This window comes from Barbus barbus (assembly GCF_936440315.1).
Source record: "Barbus barbus genome assembly, chromosome: 9".
Lineage (NCBI taxonomy): Eukaryota > Metazoa > Chordata > Actinopteri > Cypriniformes > Cyprinidae > Barbus > Barbus barbus.
This window is the reverse complement of record NC_136737.1, coordinates 11,450,657-11,468,084: the sequence shown is the minus strand read 5'-3', so window position 1 is coordinate 11,468,084 and position 17,428 is coordinate 11,450,657. Positions and strand designations below refer to the sequence as shown.

General features: G+C 37.5%; 1 protein-coding gene across 1 annotated transcript; it reads right to left on the bottom strand.

Annotated features, from left to right (window-relative positions):
• Positions 1–1,874: 1,874 nt before the first annotated feature.
• Positions 1,875–15,770, bottom strand: LOC306874795 (calpain-2 catalytic subunit-like). The gene is made up of 21 exons (XM_079425045.1): positions 15,387–15,770; positions 13,495–13,564; positions 11,255–11,373; positions 9,979–10,112; positions 8,124–8,292; positions 7,920–8,003; positions 7,752–7,837; positions 7,017–7,085; positions 6,724–6,884; positions 4,730–4,899; positions 4,584–4,595; positions 4,287–4,498; positions 4,135–4,171; positions 3,387–3,452; positions 3,239–3,296; positions 3,088–3,152; positions 2,894–2,962; positions 2,722–2,800; positions 2,524–2,640; positions 2,306–2,364; positions 1,875–2,186 (listed from the first exon to the last, which is right to left on the bottom strand). Exons 1-21 carry the CDS (start codon positions 15,621–15,623, stop codon positions 2,163–2,165), a joined length of 2,097 nt encoding a protein of 698 aa, XP_079281171.1. The 5' UTR covers positions 15,624–15,770; the 3' UTR covers positions 1,875–2,162.
• Positions 15,771–17,428: the final 1,658 nt, after the last annotated feature.

Here is a 17,428-nt window from a genome sequence, read left to right as displayed (position 1 = left end):
CAATGTCTCGGAGCATTTAGCGCAAAGTGCTGCTGCTAAAAGGCTTATGATGCTTGCTTGTGTTCGCTTATGGTCAGCCACGTTGCCATTATTAGTGCAGCAGCATTCATGCAGCTTTTAGTCCAGCTAGCTGAGAGAAATGCCCTCTACAACAGACACTCGATAAGCTCTCTAATGAGGTTGGAGAGAGGTTTACTAATGACTGGCTAATTCCATGTTGTCTTGTAATATGGTTACCCATCATCTCTGCAGAAAAAAAAAACATAATAAAAAACCTTGCCAGACCCTGAATACTTACATGACTACATGATTACACGAGCCATGAGTTCATGGATAATGTCCATGGAGGGCAGTTCTCTAAGTGGTAGCTAAAGAAAACCACATAGACCCAGCTAAGATAACTATGCTAGCATTGGACATTTAGTTCATTATCATTCCTTTCTGGAACTGCAACCACAGAAAGACAAAGAGGGTGAATATACCTTAGGTTCCTTGTGTGGGCCGCGAGCTTAAGGAGAAAAAGGTAATTTAGAAATATATTGTAGACAGTAGAAGAAAACAGCTCATTGCTAACATTCATGTTTCATGTTAATGTTGCAAAATACATGTACAGTGTGATGCTAACCTGTGGCAATACAATACTCTTACACAGTGTATATATCCATCATATTTACATGGAAGTCCAAAGTACTTCAAACTATTAAACCATGGTATATCTCCAAAAAAGATATTACCATGGTAGTTTGCTGTATTTTTGTTGCCTGCATGTCAGTGTGTAAATGTACATGTCAATCACATTTATATATATAATATAAAAAGGACAGTGGATCTTCTCCAAATTCAATTTTTACCAAAATAATGAACTTTTAACCAGTTTTAACTGGATTTCTCCGAGTTGCAATGTGGTATGTAAACACAGCATTGCCTACTGATACTAAATGTCAGCTGTCTTGTGATGTGAGATCAATAGGCCAGACTGAACATCAGCACTCTAGTGTTTGTTTTAGATGATAAATGAACACACCCTCAAAAACAGCTGCACATATTCACTCATGTTGCTTTATATAGAGCTATTACTGTAATATTTAATTCAGTCCGAGTTATTTTTGTGTTCAGATGGCCATAACCTAGACAAACCTAGAAAATGCAATATTACTGAATGTTTAAATTATATACACACATATATACATGCAATGGATGTATGATGCACGCCCTATGAATAATTGATGACGCTTTGCTTATAAATTAATAAGACCGATTCACTAGCACCGCTAGAAATAAAATAAAAAAAAAAAAAATGTTTCGACAGCTGCTGGAAATATAGGGCGAAGGTTTCCCACTTTGACACAAAACGGACGGATGTCACAGATAGTTGACACGGACAAATGAAGCTAAACTTACCAGCGTTTAGTTGACACTATGGTTATATCAGCCCAGCAGGTGCGTTTTAAGAGAGATTGATGAACGGATCAGTGCAGAAGAGTCACAACAATCAGGGTACCGCAGTGCACGGCCACGCCTATGAGGGCGGGACTAACGAATGATTGACAGGTGATGCAAGTATAGGTCTCTGCAGCAAAGTAATGGGAGTTACCAGATCGGGGCGTTTTTAGACCATGTGTCCTGATTGGCTGACGTCATAGTGATGGTAGGTTTAGGGGTGGGGTTAGGTAAGGGGGATCATTTTCTTTGTATGATTGAGAAACTCCCAGCAGTTTGAAAACACCCACAAATTCAGAAACGCCCTCTTTTACTCTGCAGAGACCTCAATCTCAGGTGATGAGCCGAATAAACTGCCTCTGAGCAAAGATTTCTGAAAGGGACCGGAAATCCAGCTTTACTTAATGCAATCATGTACAAAAACACAAGTTCGTACACTTTCAAAAGTGTTTAATAATGTCCTTTGGAGAGAAAACAAACATTCATAAGAAGAACACACTTTTTTATTATTATACAGTGGTTAAGATTCTCCTAGTTCAAGGATGCTTGCATTTGTAAACGAAAATAGCGTCAAACGCAATAAAATCATGCAACACTTTGAAAGTAAGACTGGTGGAAAGTGCAATAGACCATTTAAAAAAATAAAAGTAAATACAAAAAAAATTTAACACATGTAATTTTAATAATTCACTCTTGAGTGGTGTGGTCTGGCGATCAGTCTTCTAAATCATAGTGAAGTTCAGCCACTAAAAAAGACAAAGGAAAATATTTAAAAAGTATGTACGTATTTATCTATCTATCTATTTGCAAAATTGAATTTATATTCAAATTATTGAATTTTCAAAAATGTTATAGCACGACAAACCTGCTGGAAGTCCAGCTCAATCAAGCCACTTTGGTGGGGATCCATCTTTTTAAAAACCCCTGAAAATGAGAGGTAAATTTACTAATGGTGCTCCAGAACTACAGGGGGCGCTGACCCTACACAAGGCCCCATTATAAACAATCTGCAGACATTTTCTATGATGATTTTAGGGTCAAATCTGCTAAAACATTTAGTAAACAAACACCCAAGGGACTTACGGAACATCATCTCCAGACGCATGAGGCAGGCCACATAGTTATCAAAGTCAAGAGTCATGTCTGCCTCTGCGTAACGTGCTACCAGTAGCTGGAATATAGTGTTATTAAGAGTGAATCCTAGAAGAGGAAAGAGAACACAAGCAGTGAATAGTAAAATATGCCACCAAAATGATTTCTGTGAGAGTATCTGAGACTCACCGGCTTCTTTCAGCGCCAAACGCAGCTCTGGAGTGCTTATGGTTCCTGAATTATCCATGTCATTCTTCTTGTAAATTCCCTGGGGTTATTATAAAATAGAGCAACATGTCATGACATTTAGAAATTATTTTAAATGGATAATGGTGTTAAAGGCTTCTGGTGTATCTCTTACAAGGTATCGCTGAATTTTCTTCCACAGAGTAGCGAATTCTCCCAAACCCAGTTTTCCATTCCCACCATCCTGAGATACAGTCAAGGGAAATTTACAATTCAACAACATACCAAATTCTTGTGATTCCAGGCTCAAGCACATACGCCATGTTAACACAAACAACGAAAAGTAAGCAACTGCAGCTGAGAGGATACATCCATGAGGTTCACCATGATACGGCTCGTCTCCAAACTGAAGCCGTCCGTCTTTATGTCAGTTCCTGCAAAACAACACATAAAGCAGCTCCTTAGACTCAGACTCTTCATTAGATCTCGAGCAGAAAATAAAGGATGCGAGAGTACTTACGTTTCGCAATGATTTTGTTTAAGATAGTCATGAGCTCTGAGGCTGAGATTTCCATGTCCTACAGAGAGAAGTATGCATCAGTTGCTCTGCTTTTTTTGTTGTTGAAAAAACATAAATGTTTACTGCATAACAAGTCATCTCTACTCACAGCTCCAGCGAGTTTTACAAACATGCCTCTGAATCCAGAATCAACTTCATCATCTGAGACAATCTCCTGAAAGCAAGAGGAAGCATAGTTTAAAGAAATGTACCAGGTTCAATAAGACCTTTTGACAATATCTTGATTACCACCAAAAAATCTAATAATAATAATAATTATTATTATTAGTAGTAGTAGTAGTGGTAGTCATTGTGTTTATTAATTACTTATTTTTATTAAATTATTTTCAGCATTAATCAACAATTTGTGGCCGTGGAAAATCAGTCAGTAGCTAATGTTTTCATCCATTTATGCAAATTTTGAGATTTGTTTTGCATTTAAATATGCTGTATGGAAACACAGAGTTGCAAATAAAATCTTAAAATTCCTATAAAACGTGTATAGACTCAATAAAGGAGGATCATTTTTCGATACGATAAGAATATTTGTACATAAACTGTGGAAATGTGTGGAAACACATTCACTGAATAAATTCTTCAAAGTGCAACAAAAAAATAATGTGACTTTGCCTCAACAGTTAGGACTGGAAAACGAAACTTTCATTTTTTAGTATTGATACTTTGCACCAATTTCCCAGGGAGTGCTGATTTTGTTCTCTTGAACACATATGGAAACAGTGCTTAATTTGCAAATGTTTTATGTGATATTCCAATTTTTTGCATAAGTTGAATTTGCCACTTTGGTTGGAAACTTTTGGCTGACTTTTAAGAGCTTTGCCATCTTGTGATTTGCTTACATCAGGTAATTCAGCATCCACAGGGTCATCACATGGTCTGGGAATAAACACAAGATTATCCAATCAAATTCAGAACCAAGTATTCAAAATAAAAATATGCACAGTCATACTGGCATATAGTAGATCAACTTTACACTGGTGAGATACGTTACAGTGTTTCGGTCTGTTTTTCGGAAAAGACGCGCAGGCAAAAGTCTCCATCCTTGTTGGCCTCGAAGGTGGACGGCACGACGAGGTACTCTCCAGGAGGCAGCTTGAAGCGTGTGCAGACCTCTCTCAGGTTAACGAAAGTCTCAGAGCGAGCTTTCTGCGCGTGTGTCAGGAAGAAGTTCTTATCGAGGTGCACGTCACGCTGACCGTGAAACTGACAGAGACAAAGGCCAATCAGTGAGCCAGAAGTACTGTGATTAATGGTATGATTGGTCAAGGTAAATGAGTTTAACTCTTACCTGTGAAGGTAACTGTGGAAGCAAACAAAAAGAAATCTTGATGTTATACAAATGTAATCTGGGGGTTCTACTAAAGTAATTATGTTAATTTCCTCTCCATACATCATAATCACAATGTGTAGTCGGCTCCTTGTGTCTCCACCCACCTCATAAATAGCAAAGCCAATAGTGTGCATGTCCTCTCCCGCTTTCCTCAGACGGCGCCTGTTCTTCTGAATCAAACCCACCACGAAACTGCAGCCCACCTCATTATCACCTGGATCGTCATCTTCTTCATTCAGCCTAATCACATATTGAGGATTCATCCAGAATGTGTCTGAGAAGCAATGAATGGATGTCGTCAGCGAGTTATTAATTAAACAAACCAAACCAACCGAGCTTCGTAACACCAAGATGCGTATAAAATAAAGTACGCAAAACATCAATGGAAACACATTTAGCCAACTGAATAACTTAGAAGGTCTCAATAGCTATGCATTAATCAAAGTTGCAAATTTACCTTATGTGCAAAATTGTAAAATGTTTGCCAATAAAGCACCATTAGCCTACCATCCAGCAAGATGAAGAAAATAAAATCGCAACTTCCTGATAATCTGCCACCAAATATCAAAAAAGTGCATAGACGAAACATAAATAAATGCAGTCATGTTTTATCTTACTTTTGGAGGCAGATGTCTACTGTTTGGGAGTAGTTTGTTCAGTTCTGGGAGGTAATTATACCAAACCACTTTATTTCAGAATGACCAAAACAGCATTTCAGATTCTGTGCAGCAACATTGATCTTGTCACGATCACCAGCTGGAGTGCCCTGGACTCTCACCAGAGGGCACTCCACCTCAGACTCTTGCCCCTGTATTCTGGACTCCATTTCTCGTGTGTTCCTTTCCCCTCATGTGATCTTGTCATGTGCTACCCTTGTCTGTGTTATGTTCTGATTGGTTCCTTGGTTACATGTGTCTTCTTCTTCTTCTTCTTCTTCCTTCAACTAATTGGTGGTTGGCAATCTAGTTACATGTGTCTTGTTCTCATTGGTTAGTTTTGTCATGTGGTCTCCTTGTCTAGTATAAAAGTTGTTCACACACACTCCAAGACCTCTGATTATTGCATAGCCATTCCTTGTTCTTAGTTTCTGAGTTTAGCCTTTCCGTGTTCCCTAGTTTACCTGTGTTTTTGATCCTTGGATTGTTTCCTTGTTTTTTGATTGTTTGCTGCCTGCCCTGACCATTGCCTGTCTATTGGATTACTCTTTTGCCTCTGCCTTGGATTATACTGTTTGCTGGTGCTCGTCCCTGCCTGTTTTGACCATTTTGGAAATAAAGTCTTGCATTTGGATGCCTAAATCCGTTGTCATGCTCCCCATGTTACAGCTCTGCTGGTTAGTCCAGTTATGCTTTCCCATTGCGCAAAGTCACATGACTTTTTTGATGCGCATTGAGGAATTTATTCGGTAGTTGTGTTTCCATCGTAGTTTATGAACAATTTATCCAATTTATCCAATCCATAAGTTTTTTATGTATTTTTTTGTGTATTTTTATGTATTTATGCACATCTTGGCGTTTCCATTCAGCATTTTTTAAAGCGATATCCCAAAATGCTAGTTAATAGTCATAGCCGTCAGCAATATTATTAAAAAAACTAAACCAAACTTTGTAACACCAAGATGCAGGTAAAATAAAATAAGCGTAACTACAATGGAAACGTTTACTGAATAAATTACACAATGCACCACAAAAAATGGAAGTGGCGTGTGGCCAAGTATGGTAATCCATACTCAGAATTTGTTCTCTGCATTTAACCCATCCAAGTGTACACGCAGTAGTGAACATACACCCGTGGAGCAGTGGGCAGCCATTGCTGCGGCACCCGGGGAGCAGTTGGGGGTTCGGTGCCTTGCTCAAGGGTCTCACCTCAGTCGTGGTATTGAGGGTGGAGAGAGTGTTGGATATTCACTCCCCCACCTACAATCCCTGCCAGACCTGAGACTCGAACCCACAACATTTGGGTTTGGCTTGTTAAACAAACCAAACCAACTGAACTTTGTCCATATCAGTCAATTTTTGCACTGAAATGAAGCGATTCACAAAAATTTGAGAATTTGATTTCCGATGCCTGATTGTGTGTTTGTGTATGTTGTGCTCACAAGCATTGTTTCTGCAGCCCCCAGCAGTAGAGCCTCTCCTCCATGTGCCGTCGTGGTTGGTCACGGCCCAGTGTTTAACTGAGTCGCTGGTAATGGCATCCGGGGTCAGAGTGCAGATCTCTATACGAGAGTAATGGCTAAGGAATTCTGAGAAGGACATCCTGAACAGACAGAGAAAATATATTATATAATATATAACGCATGGAGAATAGGAAGGAATATAAAATCCAAGTGTCTAGATTACAGTATCTAGATCCATCTGGATCCATAGATAAAGAATTTTGTAAACGCACCAAAATTCTCCATCCTCAGCGTTGGCGTTCGGCCGCTCTGAAGCGGCAATACTGTTCCATTCGGATGAACTACATGAAAGAGAAAATAAACATATAACCATCAGTGATGCTACTGTTTCCAAATTAGTTTCATAGAAGTCCATTAAAAATATTCAAAATAATTCACAGAGGCCATATCATATAATTTTATCAGGAGTCAGGATTTATTGCATTCCAAATAGTCTCAATATACACCCTCTCGTTGACCCTTAACATGAAACTTTTATTTGTACTGTACCTTTAAGAATGGTATATGTAAATAAAAACCTCTGTTATTAATGACTCATTTCCAAATTCAACAATTTATTTATTGATTTTGTATAAATATTTAACAAAAATACATGCAAAAACATTGAGTAAACATTGGGTTTCATTCAGTAATAAGTGTGTGGATTATTTATTTGAGTATGTGATTTTTGTATATGTGGTTTCAGTTGCTCCTTAATTTTTTCACAAATTTAGAATACATTTTAGATTTGTTCATTTCATGATGGTTGTATGCGGAATACTCATGGTAATGATTGAGACCCACAGTTATGCCACTGTTTTTTTTTCCATCATCAAGTTTAAATAAAATTATCGTCATGATGCACATTTTTTGTCTTGTCTTTGTGGTTAACAAAATCAACAACCATTTTAATCACACAAGATTTTTTGCTATTTCAGTTACATTTAGCAAATTGTTTCAAATCGTACCCATCACTCCAGGCTCCGGTCCACTCCACCTGCCCCCAAGGGTTGCGCATACGAACCAGTTTCTCCTTGCGGCCACGATAGTTCACCTGAGAAAAAGCAGAATGTACTCTAATGTCAAAATGTATTATATTATTAAAAACAGAGGCCTGCCAATAGCTCTATTCATACCTCGGTCACCCCTGTGAGCGAGTAAGCGTGGCCTTTCACCAGCTTCTGACGGGTGACGGCTTCTGAATCAGCGGCACTAGTGATCTACATCACAGAATTAAAAAAAAACAGGGATTCCTGAAAATGGGCGGGGCTTGTGACCTAAAAGTGATTGCTGATTGGTCAAATAATAATAATTGTCCTATACAGGCAGAGGAATCTCACATCGATGGAGCAGCCCAGCAAAGCTCCAGCCTCCAGGGCTTTCTGGATGATCTGAAACATGTTGGAAGGAGCTTTGCTCAGCTCATAGTTCTCAGCGATGCCTCCAGTGAAATCCTCAAAACCCTCACTGGTGGATCCTCCAGACAGAGCTTCATAACAGCCGTTCACCCTGCCAGAGACCATAAAACATGTACATTACATGTACGCACATGTCTTTGAGCTCAGTTTGAGAAATTATTTAAGACCTATTGTTAAACAGTCTCATTTAGAGAAACTACTGTAAATCCATTTTTGATACTATGCAAAGATTAAAATGGACTTAATTGTTGTTTCGCACACTTGAATGTCTACGAAAAGGATGGAGCTCCATTTAGGAATCATGAAATTACTTCCTTCTCTGTTATGTCATGGTCAAATATTTACTGAGTGGTTAAAATTTAATTCATTACAGATAACTAGCTGTAAATGTGCTGTAGAATTAATGGCAGAAATATAGAATGAAGAACAGAATATCTCTAAGTGCAGAAAAGGAAAAACTATAAAACTATGAAAACTATTAAGAGAAATTATGTAAAAATGGCTATATTGCTCAACATAATCCACAGTGCACAGACTGCTGCACATATTTTTTGTAGGCCAAAACCTGGAAAGAAGTTAGCATTTTAGCATTTTTGATTTGATCATCCTGAAGTCACTGGGTTTTTAAAATGGATTTTTAAGGTCTGTGGTGAACACAAGCTCAACATATGCTCATGTTTTATTCTAACACCCCCTTATGATTTTTAAAAGCTTTTACTTGGTTGCTAACAACGGGTTAAATTTGACTACAGAGGTTTTCAGGGATATCAAATGTCATCACAACAAACAGGTAAACTCATCTAGTCACTATTCAACTTTTACAGCCTCGTTGTGTTTATAATCTCGCACTTGCAAACTATTATAGCTCAGTCTTTCAGGAAAATGACTGAAAGAGTTTTCAGAAGCCTAATGTTAGCGAAGTCATGTGACCTTGATGTAGTTTGTTTAGCCTATAGCCCAAGTTTAGCTTTTTACCTCTGACGACTGTATTTATGCTATAAAATTCATAAAAGCTGTGTTAATCTTTGAAGATAATCATGATAAACAAAACATGAAAGAGTCATAAACTTTTTTCGGTCACAAGAGCTTATTTTCGGCAGTAATCCAAAAGCCAATGTAGAAATCAGATTAGGTTTTGGGCAAAGGAACCCGGTTAATGGTTATTTACAGGTTGGCCTGCAAAAGCATGTCATCACTGCAGCACTGCATTTCATCCCTATTATAAATGCTCATGTATGACAACACCACTTGTGGGCGGGGCCATTTCCAAAATTAGCAAGTCACTGGCTGTAAATGCATTCTTACACACAACAATGCAACAAACAACAGCTGGTCCACATTATGTGTTCGGATGGCAATGATAAACACTAAAGAATGAGAGTAAGAGAGAAATATATAGCAAGGGAGTGAAAGCTACTAGCCAGGTTAAGCACTAGGTTAAAAACATACCACACCCTTATTTGAGGAATACACCTGCTGTAAGTAAAGCTGTGCTTGTATGCAAAGTCCACTATCAACCAGATCCAGACAGTACATGTGGAGTTTTTTTTTGCACTAGTCTTTTAAATTATATAGAATTGTCCAAACGACAAATTCAAAAATGAATAAATAAATTGTGAGTAATAATTCAAATCAGTTGACGTTTCTAAAGAAAACAAACAAGTAACCTGTTGTTTATTCTTAGAAAGTACGTTCCATGAATAAATACATTTTCTGGTTGTGGCGGTTCTACTGTGAGTACACAAAAACGCAAGAAACAACACACACAAACACTAACTTCGCATAGGCCTTCTCCAGCAGGGCGCTCCAGAACTCGTTTCCCTCGGCGGAGTGAACAAAAACCAGCTCGCCATCTTTCACTGGCAGCCGGTCATCAATGACAACATCCACCCACTCGCCAAACTGCCAGAACTAAAGGATGGAGGTGAAGGGTACAGACTCACATTATCTGTTCAATCTCAAAACGTGTGAAAGACACCCATATACTAATATATTAGAGTCAAACTCTGCATTAAAAGCAGTAAGCAAAAAGCACCAAATATTTTTACTTTTGGTGTACGTGAACTATTATGATGGCTTTTAGACTTATACTATGCTATTATTATGCTTTTTGGTCATGTACTATGGCATTACCATACACACTACCATTCAAAAGTTTTAATGCTTTTGAAAGAAGTAATCAAATATACAGTAAAAACAGTAACAATGTGAAATATTTTTACGATTTAAATGAACTGTTTTCTATTCGCATATATTTGAAGATGTAATTAATTGCTGTTATGCAAAGCTGTATTTTCAGCATCATTACTCCAGTCTTCAGTGTCACATGATCCTTCAGAAATCATTCTGATATTATTTGATGCTCAAGAATTATTTCTTATTATTATATATGTTGAAAGCAGTTTTAGCGCTTCACATTTTTGTGGAAACCATAATATTTTCTCAGGATTATTTGATGAATAGAAAGTTCAAAAGAACAGCATTTTGTTATCTTTTTGTTGCATTATAAATGTCTTCACTGTCACATTTGATCAATTTAATGCATCTTTGCTGAATAAATGTTTGAAATTGAATAAGAATTCATTTCTTTCAGACTCCTTTACTGAACTTTTGAATGGTAATATAAATAGCCATGGTAATACCATGTTTTTGCTCATATACTACAGTACTACTATATTTTTATTAGATATGTACTGTATTACCACATTGTTTTTTTTTGTTTTTTTACATAATACCGTCATTTTTTTGGACATGAACTATATATTACCATGATTTTTTTGAACCTACGCTATAGCATTACAATTCTTTTTATTTATGAAAATGTACTATAGTATTACCATGCTTGTTTGGCAATGCCATGTTTTCTGGACATTCACTATGGTAATACCATGATATCACCACAGTATTTTTAAGGAGTGTTGTTTATTTTTGAATAGCCTACTAATACAATTATAAATGCACTGAGCAATAAACCACTGCACAAAAGTAATGTCCATGTTTTACATTAGCATGCAAAGTGACACATTTACTGTAACAGTGTAACTTGCAGATACCTGGAAATGGAAGATTCCAGCATAATTGTCACCGAAGCCCTGTCCAGGGGGCACCACTCGCGCCAGAACGTCTTCATTCAGGGTCAGAGAGGCAATGGCCGCTAGCAGCCAGCAGTCACCTGAGAGACGGCGAGACAGGAAGTGAGACTGTGACTGTGTTTACGACCGCTCTGTGGTCTGTAGCTAAAACAGCCACATACAGGCCTGTTTTCACTAAAATCTTTAATGGATATGGAAATTAAGTTACATATACTTGCATTTGGAATGCAAAATGAAACTTTGACAACCGTTTTTAATGTGACGTTCAAAACGCCTGCAAGACAAGTAAGAACAGACACATTTTGAGGGATGCAAATGAAACTCATGATCGAACCAGGCAGCCAATGAGCGCCATTGTGGTTTTCGTGTCACGCCAAGTGGTGAGCTGCAAATCTGAGACAGCAGACGTATGTAGAAATTGCAGAGACTTGAATGTGCCCTCCTCAAAAGACAACAGGCTGCTTTTCCTGCAGTCTGACACATGTATCGCATTACAGCCATTGCGTGTATGTTTCTAATGCAAGACTTTACGGGATACATACAGCCAAGTTCTTCTCTCTTTAACTGCAGCCTTTAATAACAAAAAGGGTTGTGTGCAAAATCCCTCTGGCTAGTTTCTAGGTTTGGATGGTTTGTATTATGTGTTTGGCTCAGCCATTCGGTTAGTGGTAAACACAACAAACAGGAACGAATGAGGCAAAAGAAAGTGAGATTAGGTACAGAAGGGGAGGGTAAAGTTACTAAAGTTACTAGTGTAAAGCTAATATGATGTAAATTAACTTTTGAGATAGAAGTTGGTTGCTCCAAGTCCTCCAAACTGCTTTTGGACAGTGGATAGATAGATAGATAGATAGATAGATAGATAGATAGATAGATAGATAGATAGATAGATAGATAGATAGATAGATAGATAGATAGATAGATAGACAGACAGATAGATAGATATCAAAACCTACATACTGTACTATTTAAAGAGGAGAAAAGCTGATAGAAAGACGAAAATGCAATGAGCCTCAAGTGTTGCTTATATAGGCTACTATTATAGTATATATTGATATTTTTAATCAGCTTTTTTATTTCCTAATTTTCAGTTTTTATTTTAATTTTAGTTTAAATTTATTCAATTTTGATGTCATTTTTGTTATATCATTATTATAACTTTTTTTAAAATAGTTATATATTTTTTTATTATTATTTTAGGAATTTTAGTATTTCAGATTTTTATTTCAGTTAGTTTATTTCATTTTTTTTTTTCATATAATATTTCTATTTTATTTTATTTCACCAAACACTTTTTTACTAGCTTTAGTTTGAGTTAACAATAACCACACTGGAATGAGCACTAGGTTAAAAGAATCCTTCAAATACTGACCCGCCCTTATTCTAGGAATTACATTGTGTGTGTGTGTGTGTGTGTGCGCGTGTGTGCGCGCGTGTTTGCTTGTTCACAATTAACTTAATTCATTGTTAAGGCTTCGTAGAATTAATAATGGGCTTTACCACAGTTACAAGTAATGTGCATTATGCAATAAAATTTGTTTATCAAATTAGGGAGTAAAGTAACACCACCATCATACAGCCAAGAAACAATTCAGTTTTGATTCAGTGAATTTACACCAAAAATCTAACATTCAGGTGTAAACGCACTTATGCCACTTTAAAACCCACATTTTTGTAGTTACAGCCAATTCGTTGTTGCTTACAACTATATCGGTGGCTTAAATACAGGTTTAGAGCTCAAAACAGGACTGCTAAAGTAAACACGTTTTTAAGATTTAGGAGAGCGTCTCAGTGTAAAAGTAACTTGTGTTTCTAATTTTTACTTTCCATTCAAAGCAATGATGTAAATAATTAGTTACCTTTTACAAAGAATCATGCCACAAAGCACATTTGAGGTTACCTGACAGAACATTTTTACAGCGTTGATTGCGCCACAGTTGGCTGGAAGCTAATTTTCTGGTTGAGGCAGTTAAAACGTTAAGCACACAATACTGACTTGCAGGCATCCTGTGTTTCAAGAATTAACATAAGGAGAGGAGAGCGAGAAGACATCTGTGACTTAGTGAGTTGTATTGTTGACTTGGAGACACAGTCTGTAGGCTATAATGGACAGGTTCTTCACATTTAGTCAAACCAGGAGAATTAACAAAGGATCTCAAAATTTGTTTCTTGCAGGTCGATGAATGTTTTTAATCTTTTACCCAGAGCTCCTTGACAGATATCCGTCCGTGTAGCTCCACCGACGATGAATTGTGGGTTTGAGCACAGCTCCTGCAAAAGACATCAATAACACCCTTTTTGAAATGTAGAATCAGGCTAATAATCAGATATGAAAAGGAAAGCATAGACACTAAAACATTGAGATTACATTCATATGTGGGTCTATATACAAAGCTAATCATAAAATAGGATATATTTACTTATTAAAATAGCAGCTGTTAATCTGACCACCTGGTGAAAATGAATAAATAGAATAAACAGAAATTGCATTACGGTAACCATAGCAACAGTAGGCTGGTCAAGTTATTAGGATTATCGGGCGGATCATTGACAAAACATTATATGTGACCCTGGACCACAAAACCAGTCATAAGTATATTTGTAGCGATATCCAACAATACATTGTATGGGTCAAAATGATCGATTATTCTTTCTGCCAAAAAATCATTAGGATATTATGTAAAGAAGGAAACAGTTCCATGAAGATATTTTGTAAATTTCCTACCGTAAATACATCAAAACTTTTATATACCATTTAAAAAATAAATAATAAATAATAATCATGTTGCAATGCATTTTTTTTTATGGTCACCATTGTTGAGGTTCACAAGCTGCTACCATAGATTAAAACTTTTTTTTTTTTTTTTTGTGGGCAAACTGTTTGGAAAGTCCTTTATATTAACTGACTGTCACAGAACCGCTGGCTCTTAGAATCACTTTTACTATAATCAATACACCATCCATTTAAACAGAATGCATTTTTTTTCCACAAAAATTGTGAAAATGTATTGTTTTCTGTCTGTTCTAAGTATTTTCTGAATCATGGAGTGACAAAATGAGATACCCAAAATTCCCTCTGTAAAAACTTTTGACTCTAATATGTCAATAAAATGAAATAAGAATTTTGAAACCAACTTCATCCAGTGTTTAGATTTTTGTTCTAGAAATGTATGCAAATTAGCACATATTTCATTAAATAATGCCTCATTTGCATATTTAAACCTAACATTTTAGAAAGCTTGTCACACAAAAAATGTTTGCAATTATCAATGTAATCAATCAACTAGGTAAGTAAGGTGATAACTATTAGTTATTTTTTTTACCCTATTCACCTGCAGTGTCTCGCCTTAATGCATTCTATTTCAGTTTATTTCATCTAAGGTGATGGTGTTTCTCTTTTCTTCAGTGATTCTGTTTGTTAACAGCAGGTGTTCATCACTAATGCTCAAACAGCACTTAATTAATCACTTAATTAAAACTTACATGGTTTAAACCAAGGGGAATTTGTTTACTCAAACGGTTTGAGTTACCCTTGTTGGGTTTTGCAGTGTAACAAACCATAAATCAATGGAAAAATTATTTATTCATTTTAAGGATGATGTATAAATCTTAATCTCAATTTGTGGTCCATGGTCACATATAGACAAATTTGCATAACACGAATATATGACAAAACCTTTAGCAATTAGCTTAAAAAGTCTTTCAGACTCTAAATGAGCATTTGGAACGCAGCATTTGGAACGCACCTCTATAATCCCACACTGGTCACGAGAAGACTTTTTAAAGTTGGACTGTTTTGCAACGCCGCTGAAACGCAACGCTCTCGACGCGCCCCTAAAAAGCGACACGCAGCCAAGAATACGTCAGTTCGACAAATGCAGCTATTGAAGTTATTAAAAATAGCAAACAGAACGCAAGAACGCGACTTGTGCAAAGAAAGATGTACGGAAACTCTTTCGTTCGCAAAGAAATGGATAACGGTCCAACATAACGCATCTTAAATAAAAATAGAAAGTGCATGATTTCCCGTTTAACCTTTACAAGTGAACGAATGATGCCCTTGATATTAAAACTTATGATACTGAAAGCATACCCTAGGTCTTTTCCAGGCTATTCCTCTGGTTTTATACGAGCTGGGTCCGAGTTCTTTAAAGCCCAGGGATTCGGGCGCGGCTGTGAAATACGGGTCTGAGAACAGGGTCCCTCCGCTGAGACACTGTCTCCTGAGCGCCTCAAAGTCCTGGTTGAGGTATTTGGTGGCATTGGCGTTAGTTCCAAACCCTGCAGCCTGCGCTCTCTTCTTGGCCACGGTAGAGGCGACTCCCGACATTTTCCACTTCTGAAGAGCCCGAGAAATCTGAGAAATGTAAAAATGTCTCGATCCTTCAACTTAGTTTACTGTGACTCTCCGCCCCAAACCTTCCAGGCGTGGTCAGGCGGTGATGAGCGCGTTATTGCGCGTTTTTCCGCACACAGTGAAGATCAGGAAGAAGTGCGTTAACATAAATACCCTGACAGCTACTGTGATGCGAAAACGATAACATAGGCCTACAATACCTGATTGACCACCAGTTATTAATGCTGCACTTAATAGATAGGCTATTAACAACTTTTAAATAAACTTATTTATTGTTTACATAAAATAGCCTATTCTATCACAATGGCTAAGTTGGCAATGGCATGTGGGGAAGCAGCGATGCCAGTTTAATTTTAAATGAATAATGGATGTTGGAGTGTAAACAAGCTACATTCGTTCATTCTGACATTTTCTTCCTAACGGTAGAGATGAAGGCCGATACTCGATTAGCTTCACAACAGCGCCATCTGCCGGATATTAAAGTCGGCTCAAAAGCGTGGAGTTCTATTCGGTTGGATTTGTTTTGATAAATATATTAACCAAATTATAGGCCTATGTAGCCTAATTTAAACGAGCTGACGCTCGCTAAAGCGTGCAGTCGCTGTCTTATTTGCTCTGTTTTATTGGTTTCACTTTCGCTTTCAAAATCGACCACGTGTTCAGCAAGGGTTAAAGTGTTTAGCAGTTGTTGCTTGAAGATTGACAGGGATCCAGCATTCTGGATAGGGGTGGGAAGATCATTCCACCAGCCAGGAACGGTGAACGAGAATGTTCTGGAGAGTGATTTTGAGCCTCTCTATGATGGTACCACAAGGCATCGCTCACTAGCAGATCTCAGACTTCTGGAGGGGATGTAGGTTCGTAATAGTGAGTGGAAGTAGGAGGGTGCTGAGCCTGTGGTCGTTCTGTACGCAAGCATCAGTGTCTTGAACTTGATGCGAGCTGCCACTGGTAGTCAGTGCAAGGAGATGAAGAGAGGTGTAACATGCGCTCCTTTGGGCTTGTTGAAGATCAGTCGTGCCGCTGCATTCTGAATCATTTGTAGAGGTTTGATTGTGTTTGATGGCAGACCAGCCAGAAGAGCATTGCAGTAGTCCAGTCTAGAAACAACAAGGGCCTGGACAAGAAGTTGTGCATCATGCTTTGTCAGAAAGGGTCTGATCTTTCTGATGTTGTGTCGTGCAAACCTGCAGGATCGAGCAGTCTTTGCAATGTGCTCTTTGAAGGTCAGCTGGTCATCAAAGATTACATCAAGATTTCTGACCGAAGTTGATGGGGTAATCATTGATGAGCCGAACTGAATCGTGAAGTCATGCTGTAGAATAATTGAACAAAAAATTGAACAAAAAATTATATTATTTTTCGAAATAAGCAGAAAATAGTACAAACTTTGCTAAAGTGATTGTTTTGAACAAGTATTAACTTAGACATTATTTAAAAAAAAAACATTATTTTAGCTGAAGTATTTGTATTAATACCGTGTGCCTTTTACCCCATGCTGGTGGGCCTTTTACCCCGTGTGTGGGGTAAAAGACCCGCCTTGCCACCTCATACATTTAAAAAATGCTGGAAAACCAAAAAATTTGTGGGACCTGAAAATTTTTACTGAAGAACAGCAGGCAGTTCAACTGTTCAGGACAAACAAGGGACTCATGAACAACTATTACTAAACAAAACAAAACAAACAAAAAAACACAGCTGTGGATAACTTTTGAACGGGGTAATTTTTATAAATTCAACTATTATTTTCTCTTGTGGACTATATGTAAACATCTTTT